At 37.1% G+C, this 13,143-nt stretch overlaps 1 protein-coding gene across 5 annotated transcripts in view; it reads left to right on the top strand.

The window, feature by feature from the left end:
- The first annotated feature begins 1,044 nt into the window (after positions 1–1,044).
- The window catches only part of Ubr2 (ubiquitin protein ligase E3 component n-recognin 2), a 140,816-nt gene continuing 128,717 nt past the window's right edge, over positions 1,045–13,143 (top strand). For 3 of the 5 annotated variants that reach the window (XM_071613383.1, XM_027950387.2, XM_027950386.2), the window contains exons 1-2: positions 1,062–1,476; positions 10,307–10,566. In XM_071613383.1, the coding sequence (XP_071469484.1) occupies positions 1,399–1,476; positions 10,307–10,566 (338 nt within the window). In that variant the 5' untranslated portion in view covers positions 1,062–1,398. Of the gene's footprint in view, positions 1,477–10,306; positions 10,567–13,143 lie in introns of all 5 variants that reach the window. The other 2 variants (XM_071613386.1, XM_071613384.1) reach the window with 2 other exon arrangements.

Below are 13,143 nucleotides of genomic sequence, written 5' to 3'. Positions count from 1 at the left end.
ACATAAGAATAGAAAGTGGACTCTTAAGGAAGGTGAAGGGGGCGGGGGGAGGGTGAGGACAAGAGAGGGCATAGGAAAGGTGGATATGGTCTGAGTACATTATATACATATATGAAATTTGAGTAGTATTCTATATAGTACTAGTAAAATACAACAACATGAACATGTCCCAAACCCGACCTAGGACAGATTTTTTTTTTTTAAATATGTAATTCACAACCTCTGGGAATAAGCACACCTGATAAAATATGCAAGCAATTTTCTGAAAAACTCTAAAGAGATTGAAGCCTTGTTCTATGAAACTCAGTCACCTAATTGTCAGTCAAGAGTCTAATTACCTTTAACCAAACATAATCTTCTTTTGTGTTTAGTCTAACAATGAGTTTGTATTTCTAGAGAAAGTCCCTATCAAAAGCAAATCTTTAAATTAGCAGGATAGAGTTTTTCCTTTGCAGGAGGATTTGTAATGAATCTTTTTTTAGTTGTTGATGGGCCTTTATTTATTTATATGCGGTGCTGAGAATCAAACCCCAGTGCCTCACACATGCGAGGCAAACACTCTGCCACTGAGCTACCACCCGATCCCCTTGTAATGAATCTTAATAAGTAGCGATAACTAAATTTCTCGCAAATTTTAAAAACCTATCTTAAAACTTTCAAAATCCCGGGAAATACTCACTTTGGCTACTAGTATAAGGGATGAGGGTATGATGAATGACTGGGCAGCAGAACTATGGGAATAGAACGTAACCCATTCATTAATTTGACAAGTATTGAGGGCCTGCCATATGCCAGACTCAGACAAGTGTCTACTGCCAGGCACTGCTCTCGGTGCTAGAGATTCAAATCTTGCTCTTCCGACTCTTTCCGTGGGACGGCGCTTCTTTCTTCGCGTGTCTTGACACGATTCTAGCTAAACGGGAAAGCCCCACCCCGTTTCCCGCCCTTTCCCCGTGTCCTCCTGGGACTACAGCTCCCATAATGCTCTCGTGGTGCACTCTTATAAGGGCGCCACCTCTCTCCAGTGCCGGGGACGACTACAGTACCCAGAATGCTTTGCTTCCCCTCCCGGGTGTTTTTGCCCCTTTCCTGGTGTGGGACGCGGTAGTGGCTAGCGGCAGTGCCAGGCCTGGGGTTGCCTGTGTCCTTCCCCGGGTCACGGACGAGGCAGTGACTTGACTCCCGGGCGCTGAGCCCGAGAGCGAGCACAGGCGACAGCCTTCCGTCCCGTCGGTTCGCGTCCTCCTTTGCTCCTTGTCCTGCTCCATCTGTGGCTGCCTGGACCGCCCGGGACTGACTGCCTGGAGTAGGGGTGACTGTCGCTGCTGCTGGGGCTAAGGCGAGGCTGCGGCCCTCGGACGGCTGTAGCGGCTGTAGTGCTAGGGAGGAGGAGAGAAGATGGCGTCGGAGCTGGAGCCCGAGGTGCAGGCCATCGACCGCAGTTTGCTGGAATGTTCCGCTGAGGAAACCGCGGGGGTGAGTGCCGGAGCCGGGTGGGTACGTTCTGCCCTCCCAGGCCGCGCCCCGGGGGAGGAACCGACTGCTAGAGGTCCCAGGGCCGCTCGTCACTGACTTGGGATAACCAGCGGCCTGGTTCTGGAGAGGCCACGAATCCTGCTTCTGTCCCCGGCAGTCCCCTGAGCTCTCCTGTGCCCCAACCATCTTTACATTCCCCTTCTGTCCTGCGAACCCACAGGGCTTCCATTATTCTTCCTTCCCCGCGCACTCCATTAAGTCTCCAACGCATGGGCCTTTGCCCTTTATACTAGCTCTTCCTAGTGCTGGGTATAATCGCTCTATCTTGTGGCCTTGATTTCCTGGTCCTGGGATAAGGGGAGCAGTACCTCCTCCACCGACGCATGCTTCCCTAACCAAGCCCCAACTTTGTTTTTATGACCACCCCAGGCACCAAGGATGCAAATACTGCTCTTCATTGCCCACTTAAGTGCTTTTTTTTGCACGGATTCAGTTATTGCAACGTTGGTGCCCATGTTGAAAGTGTTGCCTTCACCCGTGTACTGAACGTGAGAAAGTAGTAGTGGAGGCTGGGAGAATTAAAAAAACAAAAAAACCAACAAGTAGGAGTTGGGAAAAGTTGGATGGAGAACAAACGTTATATAACTTTGAAAGAGCAGATTTAGCCAACCAATACAAGATAATAGTGTGAGTTGGTTACTATAGTAGGAGCGGTTAGGCCCCAGTCTTAAACCATTTAAACTCAGTATGAGAAATGTAATATGAATATGCTAGTATAGGTAGCAGAGTTGTAAAATGATTAATAAACTCAATGGCATCTTTCCTCTATAAGGATAGGGAACACCCAGTTAGAACAGATTTTCCACAGTGATTATCAAATGGGCCAAAACAACCTGGGCTCCACTTCCGAGGCCTTCAATTTAAAAAGCTTGTAGGAATGTTAGGAACAAAACTTGGTAGGGGGGTGGGTGCTCTGTGGAGCCCTTTGGTCAGTGAATAGTTATTTTGAGTGAATTAAAGCATCAAAGTCTAGGTGGAAATAAATGACAGGAGTAGAGGTAAAAAGTTTAAAGAAATACTTTGTTGAATTATGAGTCTGCATGTTTTAAACTTTTTAGTCTCATTTACTTTCTACTTCATTATTGCACAACTCAAGGAGTTTCGGCCTCCATCTGTCTTTCATTAATCAAAGAGATTTGAAAAAGAAAATGAAAGTGGTGTTACAAGTAAGCAGGAAAATAATAAAAATAAAATAATAAAAAGCTCTTCACTATCTATGTCTCTTCTAATTAATATTTAATCTATTTTTTTCTCATATTGTTCCCCCTCCACCAGCACCAATTTTATGTCTGTTAGTGCAGACTGCATCTTCCATTATCCCTATTCTAAAAGTGTGGGCTACCAGGTGATTAGAGGTCTCCAGATTGTTTAGGGAGCCAGCTATAAAGCCAGTACTGGAAGCCAGTGCTCTCAGTTCTTATGCAGTGAATTCTCAAGCAGTTATAGTGGGGAAAACTAAGGGAAATGCAACAAAACATTAATTTATACTTAATTTGAGTCTGTGAAGATCACAATATGAGCTATATTTTACTTTTTGCTCTCTTTACTCTCATGTGACTTTCAAAATGGTTTTACCTATTTAAAAAGTGTAGTTTGAGGGCCAACAAAATTCCTTTAAATAAAGAAGATGGAAACAAATATTAAAGATATAATATTCCTCCAGCTATATAACCTTAGCCTGGCATTATTTTGTGAGGGCTTACTGTCTGTATTTAGTTAAAAACACCCAATACTTAAAGCCATTCTTTAGCTTAGGTTCTAGCACAACCCTGTGTCACAAGTGGAAATATACTGATAACATTCTTTGTTATTAAAAGTAAATTTTAGAGAATATAAAAAAAATAGTGAAAGTGCTTCCTATAGGCTTTCAACCTCTATTATTGATAATTTATTAGGATCACTTCCATTTAAAATTACCTAGTGCTCCTTGATCTTTACTACAGTTTTTTAATCACTGTTTTCTTCTCTTAAGAGGAAGAAAGACTTTGTGATCCCATCTATTCCACCTATTGTGCTTCACAAAAGCATTTACTCTAGTTATTTTGAGTGAATTGGTGAGGACACCAAAGTGCAGATGGACAATAATAATATCCTAAAATTACAGTGGCCCTCAGAAGAGACCTAGTTTCTTTTTCTTTGTGAATTCTATTCCAGTCTGACTTTCCCAGCACTTCTTGACTCTGTCTACATTTCATGCCACATATTGATTATAGTGTATTTCATTGAATGATTATGATTTAAGAAGTACACATATTTTATTTCTCCCCAAGTATAAAAGAAATACAGAGGCTGGGGTTGTAGTTCAGTGGTAGAGCGCTTGCCTAGCAAATGTGAGCACTGGGTTCAATACTCAGCACAACATAAAAATAAATAAGTAAAACAAAACTATTGTGTCCATCTACAACTAAGGAAAAAAAAAAAAAAGAAATACAAATTCATTTTAGAAGTTTTATGTAGAATACTATGTCTTGCCAGGCAGGGTGGCAAATGCTACTAATCCTAGTGACTTGGGAAACTGAGGCAAGAAGATCACAAGTTTGAAGCCAGCCTGGGCAACTTAATGAGACTGTCTCAAAATAAAAAATAGAAAAGGCTGGAGATGTACCTCACTGGTAGAGTACCCCCTGCATTTAATCTCCTGCACCACAAAAAACTATCAGTTATTTTTGGCTTTAAAAATTTAAACAGTTTTATGGTATAATTCACATACTGTTCAAATCTATTCAGGGGTTTTTAGTGTATTCATAGAGTAGTATAACCATCACCACAATCAATTTTAGAATATTTTTATCATCCCCCCCCAAAAAAAATAAATCATGTACTCTACACTCCCAAACTCTAAGCAACTACTAATAGATTTATAGATTTGTCTATTCTTGACATTTCATAATAATGAAATAATGCAGTGTGTATATGTGTGTGTATAGTGTGGGTGTGTGAGAGAGCATGAGAGTGGCTTTTCTTTTTTTTTTCAAATATTTATTTTTTAGTTGTAGTTGGACACAATACCTTTACTTTATTTATTTTTATGTGGTGCTGAGAATCGAACCCAGGACCTTGGACATGGTAGGCGAGTGCTCTATTGCTGAGCCACAACCCCAGCGCCCCACCACTCTTTAATATTTATTTTTTAGTTGTAGTTGGACACAATACCTTTATTTTATTTATTTTTATGTGGCTGACTTTTCTTTTAGCAAATTTAAATCTGTCCATGTTGTAGCATGTATTAATACTTCATTCCTTTATATTGCTAAATAATATTCTGTTTTATGAAATGTACCAAATTTATCCATTCATTAAATTATAGATATTTGGGTTATTTCCATTGGTGATATTTGTAACATGATGCTATGAAAATTTGTGTTAAAATTTTTAAAATTTTTTTGTGTAATTATTTTAGTTTCTTTTGGCTGTATACCTACCAATGGAATTGCTGGGTCATATGATAATTACTCTTTTGAGGAACTGCCACTGTTTTCCAAAGCGGCTGCATCAATTTACATTCCTACCAGCAATGTGTGCAGGTTCCAATTTCTCCACATCCTTGCCAACATTTGTCTGTTTTTTTATTATAACCATTCTGTTGAATGTGAAGTGCTTTCTTGTTGTGCATTTTCCTCAAAACTCATGATGTTGAGCATATTTTTGTGAGGTTATTAGCCATTTTCCTGATTTTCTTTACTCATTTTTAAGTTGGGCTTTTTGTCTTTCATTATTGAGTTTCTGTATTAATTATTTTTAGCTGTAAATACTCTCCTTCATTTTTAGATCGCTTAATATAACTTATTCAAATTTTTTCCTTTTTTTTGATATTTATTTTTTAGGTGTAAATGGACACAACACAATGCCTTTATTTTTATGTGGTGCTGAGGATCGAACCCGAGTCCTGCTGAGTCCCGCCCGTGCTAGGCGAGCACTCTACCGCTGAGCCATAATCCCAGCCCTCAAATTTTTTCTTAATATTGTCCCCAAAATTTCATAAGAGCACTATGATTGTTGTCATTAAGTCCCATGTTGCTTATCCTTGTTTGAAAACAAAATCAAATACGGTTAAAGGATACAATTTTAATAGGTGATAGAATAATAATTAGATACCATAATAAAAAGGCTAACCCCCTAGGGATTCTTTCATTTTTGTGTTTGTTGTACTTGCTCTCTCTAAGGCTTAACTTTAGCGTTCAGTAAAAGGAAGGCTTCTGGAAACAGTCATAACATGTTTACTTTAATGGAATGAGTTGACAGTTTCTTTACTTCCCTATAGGGGACTTAGAAGATAGCAAATGTTTATTAGTCTTGTGCACTTGGATGTGACAGCTGCAGGTTATCTGAAAGACAAATTAAAATGTAGCCAAATTAGAAATCTTAATTTTTCCTGCCAAAGAAACAGTTAGCCTATGTTAGTGAGAACTAATATGAAAAGCTATAGATTTTATTCTTTGGAGCAATGTGTGAGCCATTATTCTGAAAGTCAGTTTAAGTTATTCCTTATATATGAAATATGTAAGTTTAATCAGGTGAGGGTGCTTGTAATATGGCTCAGATCTGTTATATGTTTTTTAATTTTTCACATAATAGTAGTAAACTTACTAAGACAGGGAGCATATGCCTTTGTTTCTTGAGCCAGGTTTTTAATAATTTATAATAAGGGGTAGAACTGTGGCTCAGCGGTAGAGTGCTTGCGTAGCACATGCGAGGCTCTGGGTTCAATCCTCAGAACCACACACACACACAAAATAAATAAAATAAAGGTATTAAAAATAATATATATAATATGATATTTAAAGTGAATTTTTTTTACTGTGTTTTATGTAAGGTAGCTATTCTTTTTTTTTTTTAACCAAGAGCTAATATTTTTTTCTAAATTTTTTATTGAAGAAATCTTTGAACAAATTTGACTGCTCTTATATCCACAAAATACCATAACTTACTTTTGGGAGCATTTTAGTCTCCTTGGATTAAAATTCTATGAAGTTTTAGGGGAAATAGATACATAAAATTATAAGGAAAATAAAAGTTGTATTTTTAATAAAACCTGTGATTGTATTGTAAATCAAAATTGAATTCTTTCAGGGCTGGGGTTGCGGCTCCGCGGTAGAGCACTTGCCTTGCACGTGGGAGACCCTGGATTTGATCCTCAGCACCTAAAAATAAATAAGTGAAATAAAAGTAAAAAAAAAAAAAAATTGAATTCTTTCAGACGTTGCTTAATATTTCATTCATAAAGAATAAATTGTGTAGGATAATTTGATCACTTTTATTCATATTTTGGTTTGGTGACAATGGGTAAAAAATTGGGTTTATTCTTGTATGTGACCAACAGAAGTATCTCTTAGCTCAGTAAGATTCTGTTTGCTTGTTGATAACTCTTTGCCTTATACTTTTTTTAGAAAAAAATTTGTTTTTTAAAAATAATTCTTGGGGGCTGGGGATGTGGCTCAAGCGGTAGCGCGCTTTCCTGGCATGCGTGCGGCCCGGGTTCGATCCTCAGCACCACATACAAAAATGTCGTGTCCGCCAAATACTAAAAAATAAATATTAAAAAAAATTCTCTCTCTCTCCCCCTCTCTCTCACTCTCTCTTTAAAAAAAAATAATAATAATTCTTGGGTTTTAAATATATGTGATTGTGTTTGGGAGAGAGAGTGAGAAATATGGATTTGGAGCCACTTTATAAAGGCAGCGAATCCTTAGAATTTTGGGATTCTATCTCCCAAGAAATGCTGTTGTTTTAAAAGTGATTTAATTTCTTTTCCTACTTTCGTAAACACAAAAGCTAGTAGAGTTTGGGACAGTGTTTGGAAAGTACAATTTCACTTTAGGGGTGAAAATTGTTTTCAGATGAATGCTTCCATGCAGTCCCTTAATGAACAAAATTTTTAGTAAAAGTTCTCTGAAAACATGAAATTGACTAGAAAGTTAATATGTATTACCTCATGAATATTTTATTTATGTAGCATCAAACTACATGAGTTTAATATAGTGAAAACACACTCTTCCAAGTACACAATTTCTTAGCAAATTATTTAGCAGTTGAAATGACAGTGCCACCACTTCTAGGTTCTTGTCTTAGTCCTGTAGGACTTTGTCTTAGACCTTTTGTGCTGCCTACAGAATACCTGAAACTGGATCATTTATAAAGAACAGAGATGTGTTTCTTTCATTTCTGGAGCCTGGGAAGTCTTAAGATGAAGAGGCCCATATCTGGCAAGGCCTTAGTGCATGGCCAGACTCATTCTTTTTTCAGGAATCCACTCAAGATAGCTAACCCATACTGTGATAATGACAAAATTAATCCATCTATGAGTGCAGAGCCCTCATCACCGAATCACTTCTTTTTTTAAAAAAATTGTTCTTTTTAGTTATATATGACAGTAGAATCTATTTTGATATATTAATACAAGCATAGAATATATCTTATTTTAATAAGATCCCAGTCCTCATGAATATTTTGAATCTTTCTTTGTATGTTTTTAGAAGGAAGGAGGCTGAAGATAATGCGAATAATAGTTAAAGCAAAAATGTTATGTTGATTTCATCTGGTGTTAGTTATCACTTGTACATAATTTTTTTAATCAAATGTAATTGGAATTTAGGTAATCCATAGGCAAACATTGGATCTGTGAATTGTGTTAGCAGTTCAGGTAACTACATTTTAGTAGAAGTGAGTTATTTTATTTCATGTTTTCTGATTTAAAATTTTTACTTGGCTTAGAGCCAAAATGACTTATAAATTACACAAAGCAGAATGGAGAGCAAATAAGCATCAACACAGCTGGCAGAGGAGATGGGAATACATGACAGAATAAAGGGAAAGGAAAGGAAGTGGTTTGAACGATGCCTTATCTAGGGCTTATTTGGTTTAGTTTTTAGAGACATATCTGATCAATACTGCAGGCATGGATTTTTACTTTCTCTGTTTATATTAAAGCCACATGGAGCATCTTTCTGGAATGTTAGGGTTATGTGACAATAAATAGTATAAACATATTTACAGTCATTCACTTAACAGTTTTGCTAAATGCTCATGGAGGCCAGGCTCTATTTTAGACCTGGGGTCATGGGGAAAGGAGGTAGGGATGGGAAATGGGCTGAGAAGATGAGTTATAGGAAGTGAAATAAATTGAGATCTGAAGAATGAGTAGAAAATAGCTTTGTAAAGCAGAGAGGGAGAGGAGTAAGACAGGGCAGGAGAAGACTGAGATAGAGCGAAAACAAAGGACTTTGTTAGGGATGTCAGGGGATTTTTGACTCAATCTTAAATGTAACTGGGAAGCTGAATGACAGAATCAAATTGGTATTTTGGAAAAATTACGGTGGTAGTAAGGTTAGAAAATTAACTGCAGGGAGGACAAGGCTAGTGGAATATTGTTGTACTATTCCTGTTGATGAGGACAAGGGGTTTGGACTAGGATATAGTAGAGGTGGTAGCTGTGAAGAAACAGAATCAAGAGATATTTAGGAAGCCTAGTAGTTAACAAGACAGGATGATTGTTTGGATATAGAGGTGAGAACTTAGGAAGATTTTCAGGTTTTTCTGGTTTGGATATCTTGGTAGATGCTAAATTAGGGAAATGGGGAAGAATAACAGATTTTGGTGGGGGAGGGGGTATTATGAGTTTAATTTTGGATATATTGAGTTGGTGCCTGAATAATATCTAAGTTTAATTGTAATAGGGTGGTGTGTGTGTGTGGTTTTTGTTTGTTTGTTTGTTTGTTTTTTGGTTTTAGAGGTGAGAGCAGGTTGATCATGTTTTTATAGAGAGAGGTTGATAAGGAAAATTGAGAGAACAAAGACATTTGTGGACTGACATTCATAAGAGATTTTTATATGTACTTTTTTTTTTTTGTATTTTTTGGTACTGGGGATTGAACCCAGGGGTCCTTAACCACTGAGTCAAGTCCTCAGCCCCCACCCCCTTTTTAAAAAAAAATTTGAGACAGGTTCTTGCTAAGTTGCCTCAAATGTAAGATCCTCCTGCCTCAGCCTCCTGAGTCATTGGAATTACAGGCATGCGCTGCCACACCCAGCTTACAAACTTGTTTATTAATCAGTGAGAAATATAACTTGTGTATTGGCTATTCATGTTCACTACATGCTCTTCCTGTAAGCAAATTGACATGAGAATCCACACCACAGAATAACATTTGAGCAAAGTATTAGAGAAGAAAAGAAGTCAGATGTACTTTATGACTAGTGTCATGTAAGAATTTCTTGTGTTTATTTTTGTATTCTTCCTATAGAATTTTGTTTCAAGAGTCATTTTAAGGGCAGGGGTTGCATCTCAGTGGTGGAGCGCTTGCCTTGCACATGTGAGGCACTAGGTTTGATTCTCAGTACCACACATAAATAAATAAAGGTAATGAATTTAAAGCGGCTGGGGATGTGGCTCAAGCGGTAACGCACTCTCCTGGCATGCGTGAGGCCCGGGTTCGATCCTCAGCACCACATACAAACAAAGATGTTGTGTCTGCCAAAAACTGAAAAATAAATATTGACATTCTCTCTCTCTCTCTCTCTCTCTCTTAAAAAAAAAAAAAAAGGTATTGAATTTAAAAAGTCATTTTTAAACAAAGGGTTTGCTTTATTTTAATTTTACTTAGACTTTGAAGTAGAATTCGAAAACACTTGGCATTTTAATAGATTGTTTCTAATATACATTGATGAGTGTTATAAATAAGATTTATTATTTTTGTACCCAAAAGAGAGTTGGGTGTAATTGTTCGAATTAGCAGTTTATTGACATTGTTTATTTTGTTCTCTTTTTTTAAAGAAATGGCTTCAAGCAACTGACCTCACTAGTGAAGTATACCAGCATTTAGCCCACTATGTACCCAAAATATACTGCAGGGGACCCAACCCTTTTCCACAGAAAGAAGACATGCTGGCACAGCATGTTTTGTTGGGACCAATGGAATGGTACCTCTGTGGTGAAGATCCTGCATTTGGATTTCCAAAACTTGAACAAGCAAACAAACCTTCTCATCTTTGTGGTCGAGTTTTTAAAGTAGGAGAGCCTACGTACTCTTGCAGGTAAAATATGATAATTTTCTTCCAGAAGACTTGTTTTTACTTTGCTACTTCTTTTTTCCTGAAACCTTAAAATTTGTATTTTAAAATTCTAAATATAATATGTACATTTACAAGTCCATACCAGATACCTATTGTTTAATAAATAATTATAAAATATTCACATAATTATTTTTCAGATCAAGAACCAGATTGTTAACCAGCATTCCAAAAGTCCACTGTGTGCTTTCTTCCTCCTCCAGAATTAACTGCTATCTTCACTCTTGCAGTAATTACTTCCTTAATTTTCTTAATATTTTTAGTTACAATGGTTTCTTTTTTATGTTCAAATTGTTCTAAATTTGGCTAGTGGGAGCCCCACCATACTCGCTTCTTTGTCATGTCTCCATTCATTTTTTGTGTGCTTTTTTCCTTTCTTGCACAATAATACGTCCATAACTCACTTTGTACTTAATTCTGACCCATATGTAATGTCAGTCATCTCTCCAAGGAATTTCCTTTTGGTTAGGAATAAACTAAGACTTTGGTGTTATATGTACGTACTGCTACAAAGAAGACTTCACTTTAAAAAAAAAAATGCTAAAAATTGAATATACAAGGGTAGAAAAAAAACAAAATGCCGTGACCCCCTTTTAAGTATCTATTCCTATTTTCCAGAACTAATCATTGTTAACTGTCTTATGTATCCTAGAAATTTTCTGTGTACATATCAACCCATGTACATGGCTATCTTAACACATACACACAAAAGAGAGTGATACATGTGTTAGGCTAAATTTTTCTTTCTCTGTTTGACAAAAGCCTGACATCTTTCCATTTGGCTTATAATATTTAGCTAGATAATATCCCATTATGTGGATGATTGACCACAGAAATTATGTGTTTCAGCCCTATCATGTGGCATATGATTTTGTTCTTTGACTGCTGATGCTGATTCTTGGGTTAAGGAGATGTCTACAAGACTTCACTATAAATTTAATTTTTCCCTATGTAATCAATAAGTATTTTGTGGAAATGGACTCTTTTTTAATATTTCTTTTTAGTTGTAGTTGGACACGACACCTTTATTTTATTTATTTATTTTTATGTGGTGCTGAGGATCGAAACCAGTGCTTCACATGTGCCAGACAAGCGCTCCACTGCCAACCCCCAGCCCCAGGAATGTACTTTGTGACTAGTAAATACCTTCTTCCATTCCAAACTTTCAGGGGTTTTTTTGTTTGTTTGTTTGTTTTTTGGTTTTGGCAATGCTTGGGATCAAATCTGCAATTTACTTATTTATATCAGTATCTATTCATACAGTCCCGTTATTCTTAAGCTTAAATTGTCCTAGATTTGGCCAGTAGGAGCCCTTTTATGATGTCTTTGTTGTTTTTCATAACCCCATTATGCTTTGAGCTTTTCTTTCTTTTCGGGCACAATATCGCAACCTAGACACATCTTGGATTTTTTTGCTGTCCAAGTCCTCAAATCAACCATTTTGCAAAAAGCCTGGTTCCTTTTAGTGGACAGTGATTTTTAGAAGTAAGATGATAGTTGTGCTTGTTGCTATGGGGATGTCACTACTCATAGGCCCTCTCAATGGACCTACATTTATTTTTTATGTATCTATATATACATATTAAAATAGATATTTAAAACCATGTATTTATAGTGATCTCTCTAGTTCTAATCCAACATTGCAAGTTCTTCATACTATGTTTTCTCCCCTTGTATATTTGTAACTTCTCCTACCTCCTATTAGGGTAGATCCATAATAAGACTTTGCTCCAGTATACGTAGTTCTTACTCCAAGACATGACCTTTCTGTTGTCTTAGCTAGATATGTATCTTGACTAGAACTCCAAAGCCCTCCAGTCCTGCTTGTTAGACTTCAGGTATCTTTTTGGTACTATCAATTCCACAATAGCCATTCTCTGGGAAACCTGAATCATTTAGCCCAACCCTTAACCAAATACTTACTTACCATTCTTACCTACCTTTCCCCATGCTGAGCCCATTCCACCACCTCTCTGGTCCCCTGACTCAGAGTTGAGCTATTTTATCTGTGTCAAAGTCTGATTTAGTCTCAGCCCAGTGAGGTCTTCTTGCTGTGTTCAGACATTAATTAGCTCTCTATATCATAGGCACAGGTGGGAAATTACCTTCTCAGTAAAAGTCAGGGCCATCCTGGGTATCACTTTATGAATTTCCCTCTTCTTAGTTATTATAGTCTTGTGCTGCCTCATGTATTTTGTCTTGTGTTATGATTGTTTGTAGTAGGTGATGGCGTGGGGAGTAGTTTATTACCAATTGTTCTGTCATATCCAGAAGAGGAAGTTCTGACTTCATTTCAACAAATGGAAATTGCTTATGCTTCCTGAGCATCTTCTAAACATCAGATTTAACACTAATAATTTGGTATGCAGTCATGCTTAATCTTTCTATAGCCTCCAAAATAATTAATGTTTTTGAGGAAACTGAGGCTCAGAGTGGTTAAGTGACTTACCTGCAGTCATAAAACCTGAAACGAGGTCTCTTGATATGAAGGAAATTGCGAACTCAAACTCAGTTGTTATTTCTGCTGGTGTATACTCTCAA

Source organism: Marmota flaviventris, chromosome 6 (genome assembly GCF_047511675.1).
Source record: "Marmota flaviventris isolate mMarFla1 chromosome 6, mMarFla1.hap1, whole genome shotgun sequence".
NCBI classification, from domain to species: domain Eukaryota; kingdom Metazoa; phylum Chordata; class Mammalia; order Rodentia; family Sciuridae; genus Marmota; species Marmota flaviventris.
Note: the sequence above shows the minus strand (reverse complement) of the source record. Positions and strands in the feature narration are given on the sequence as shown.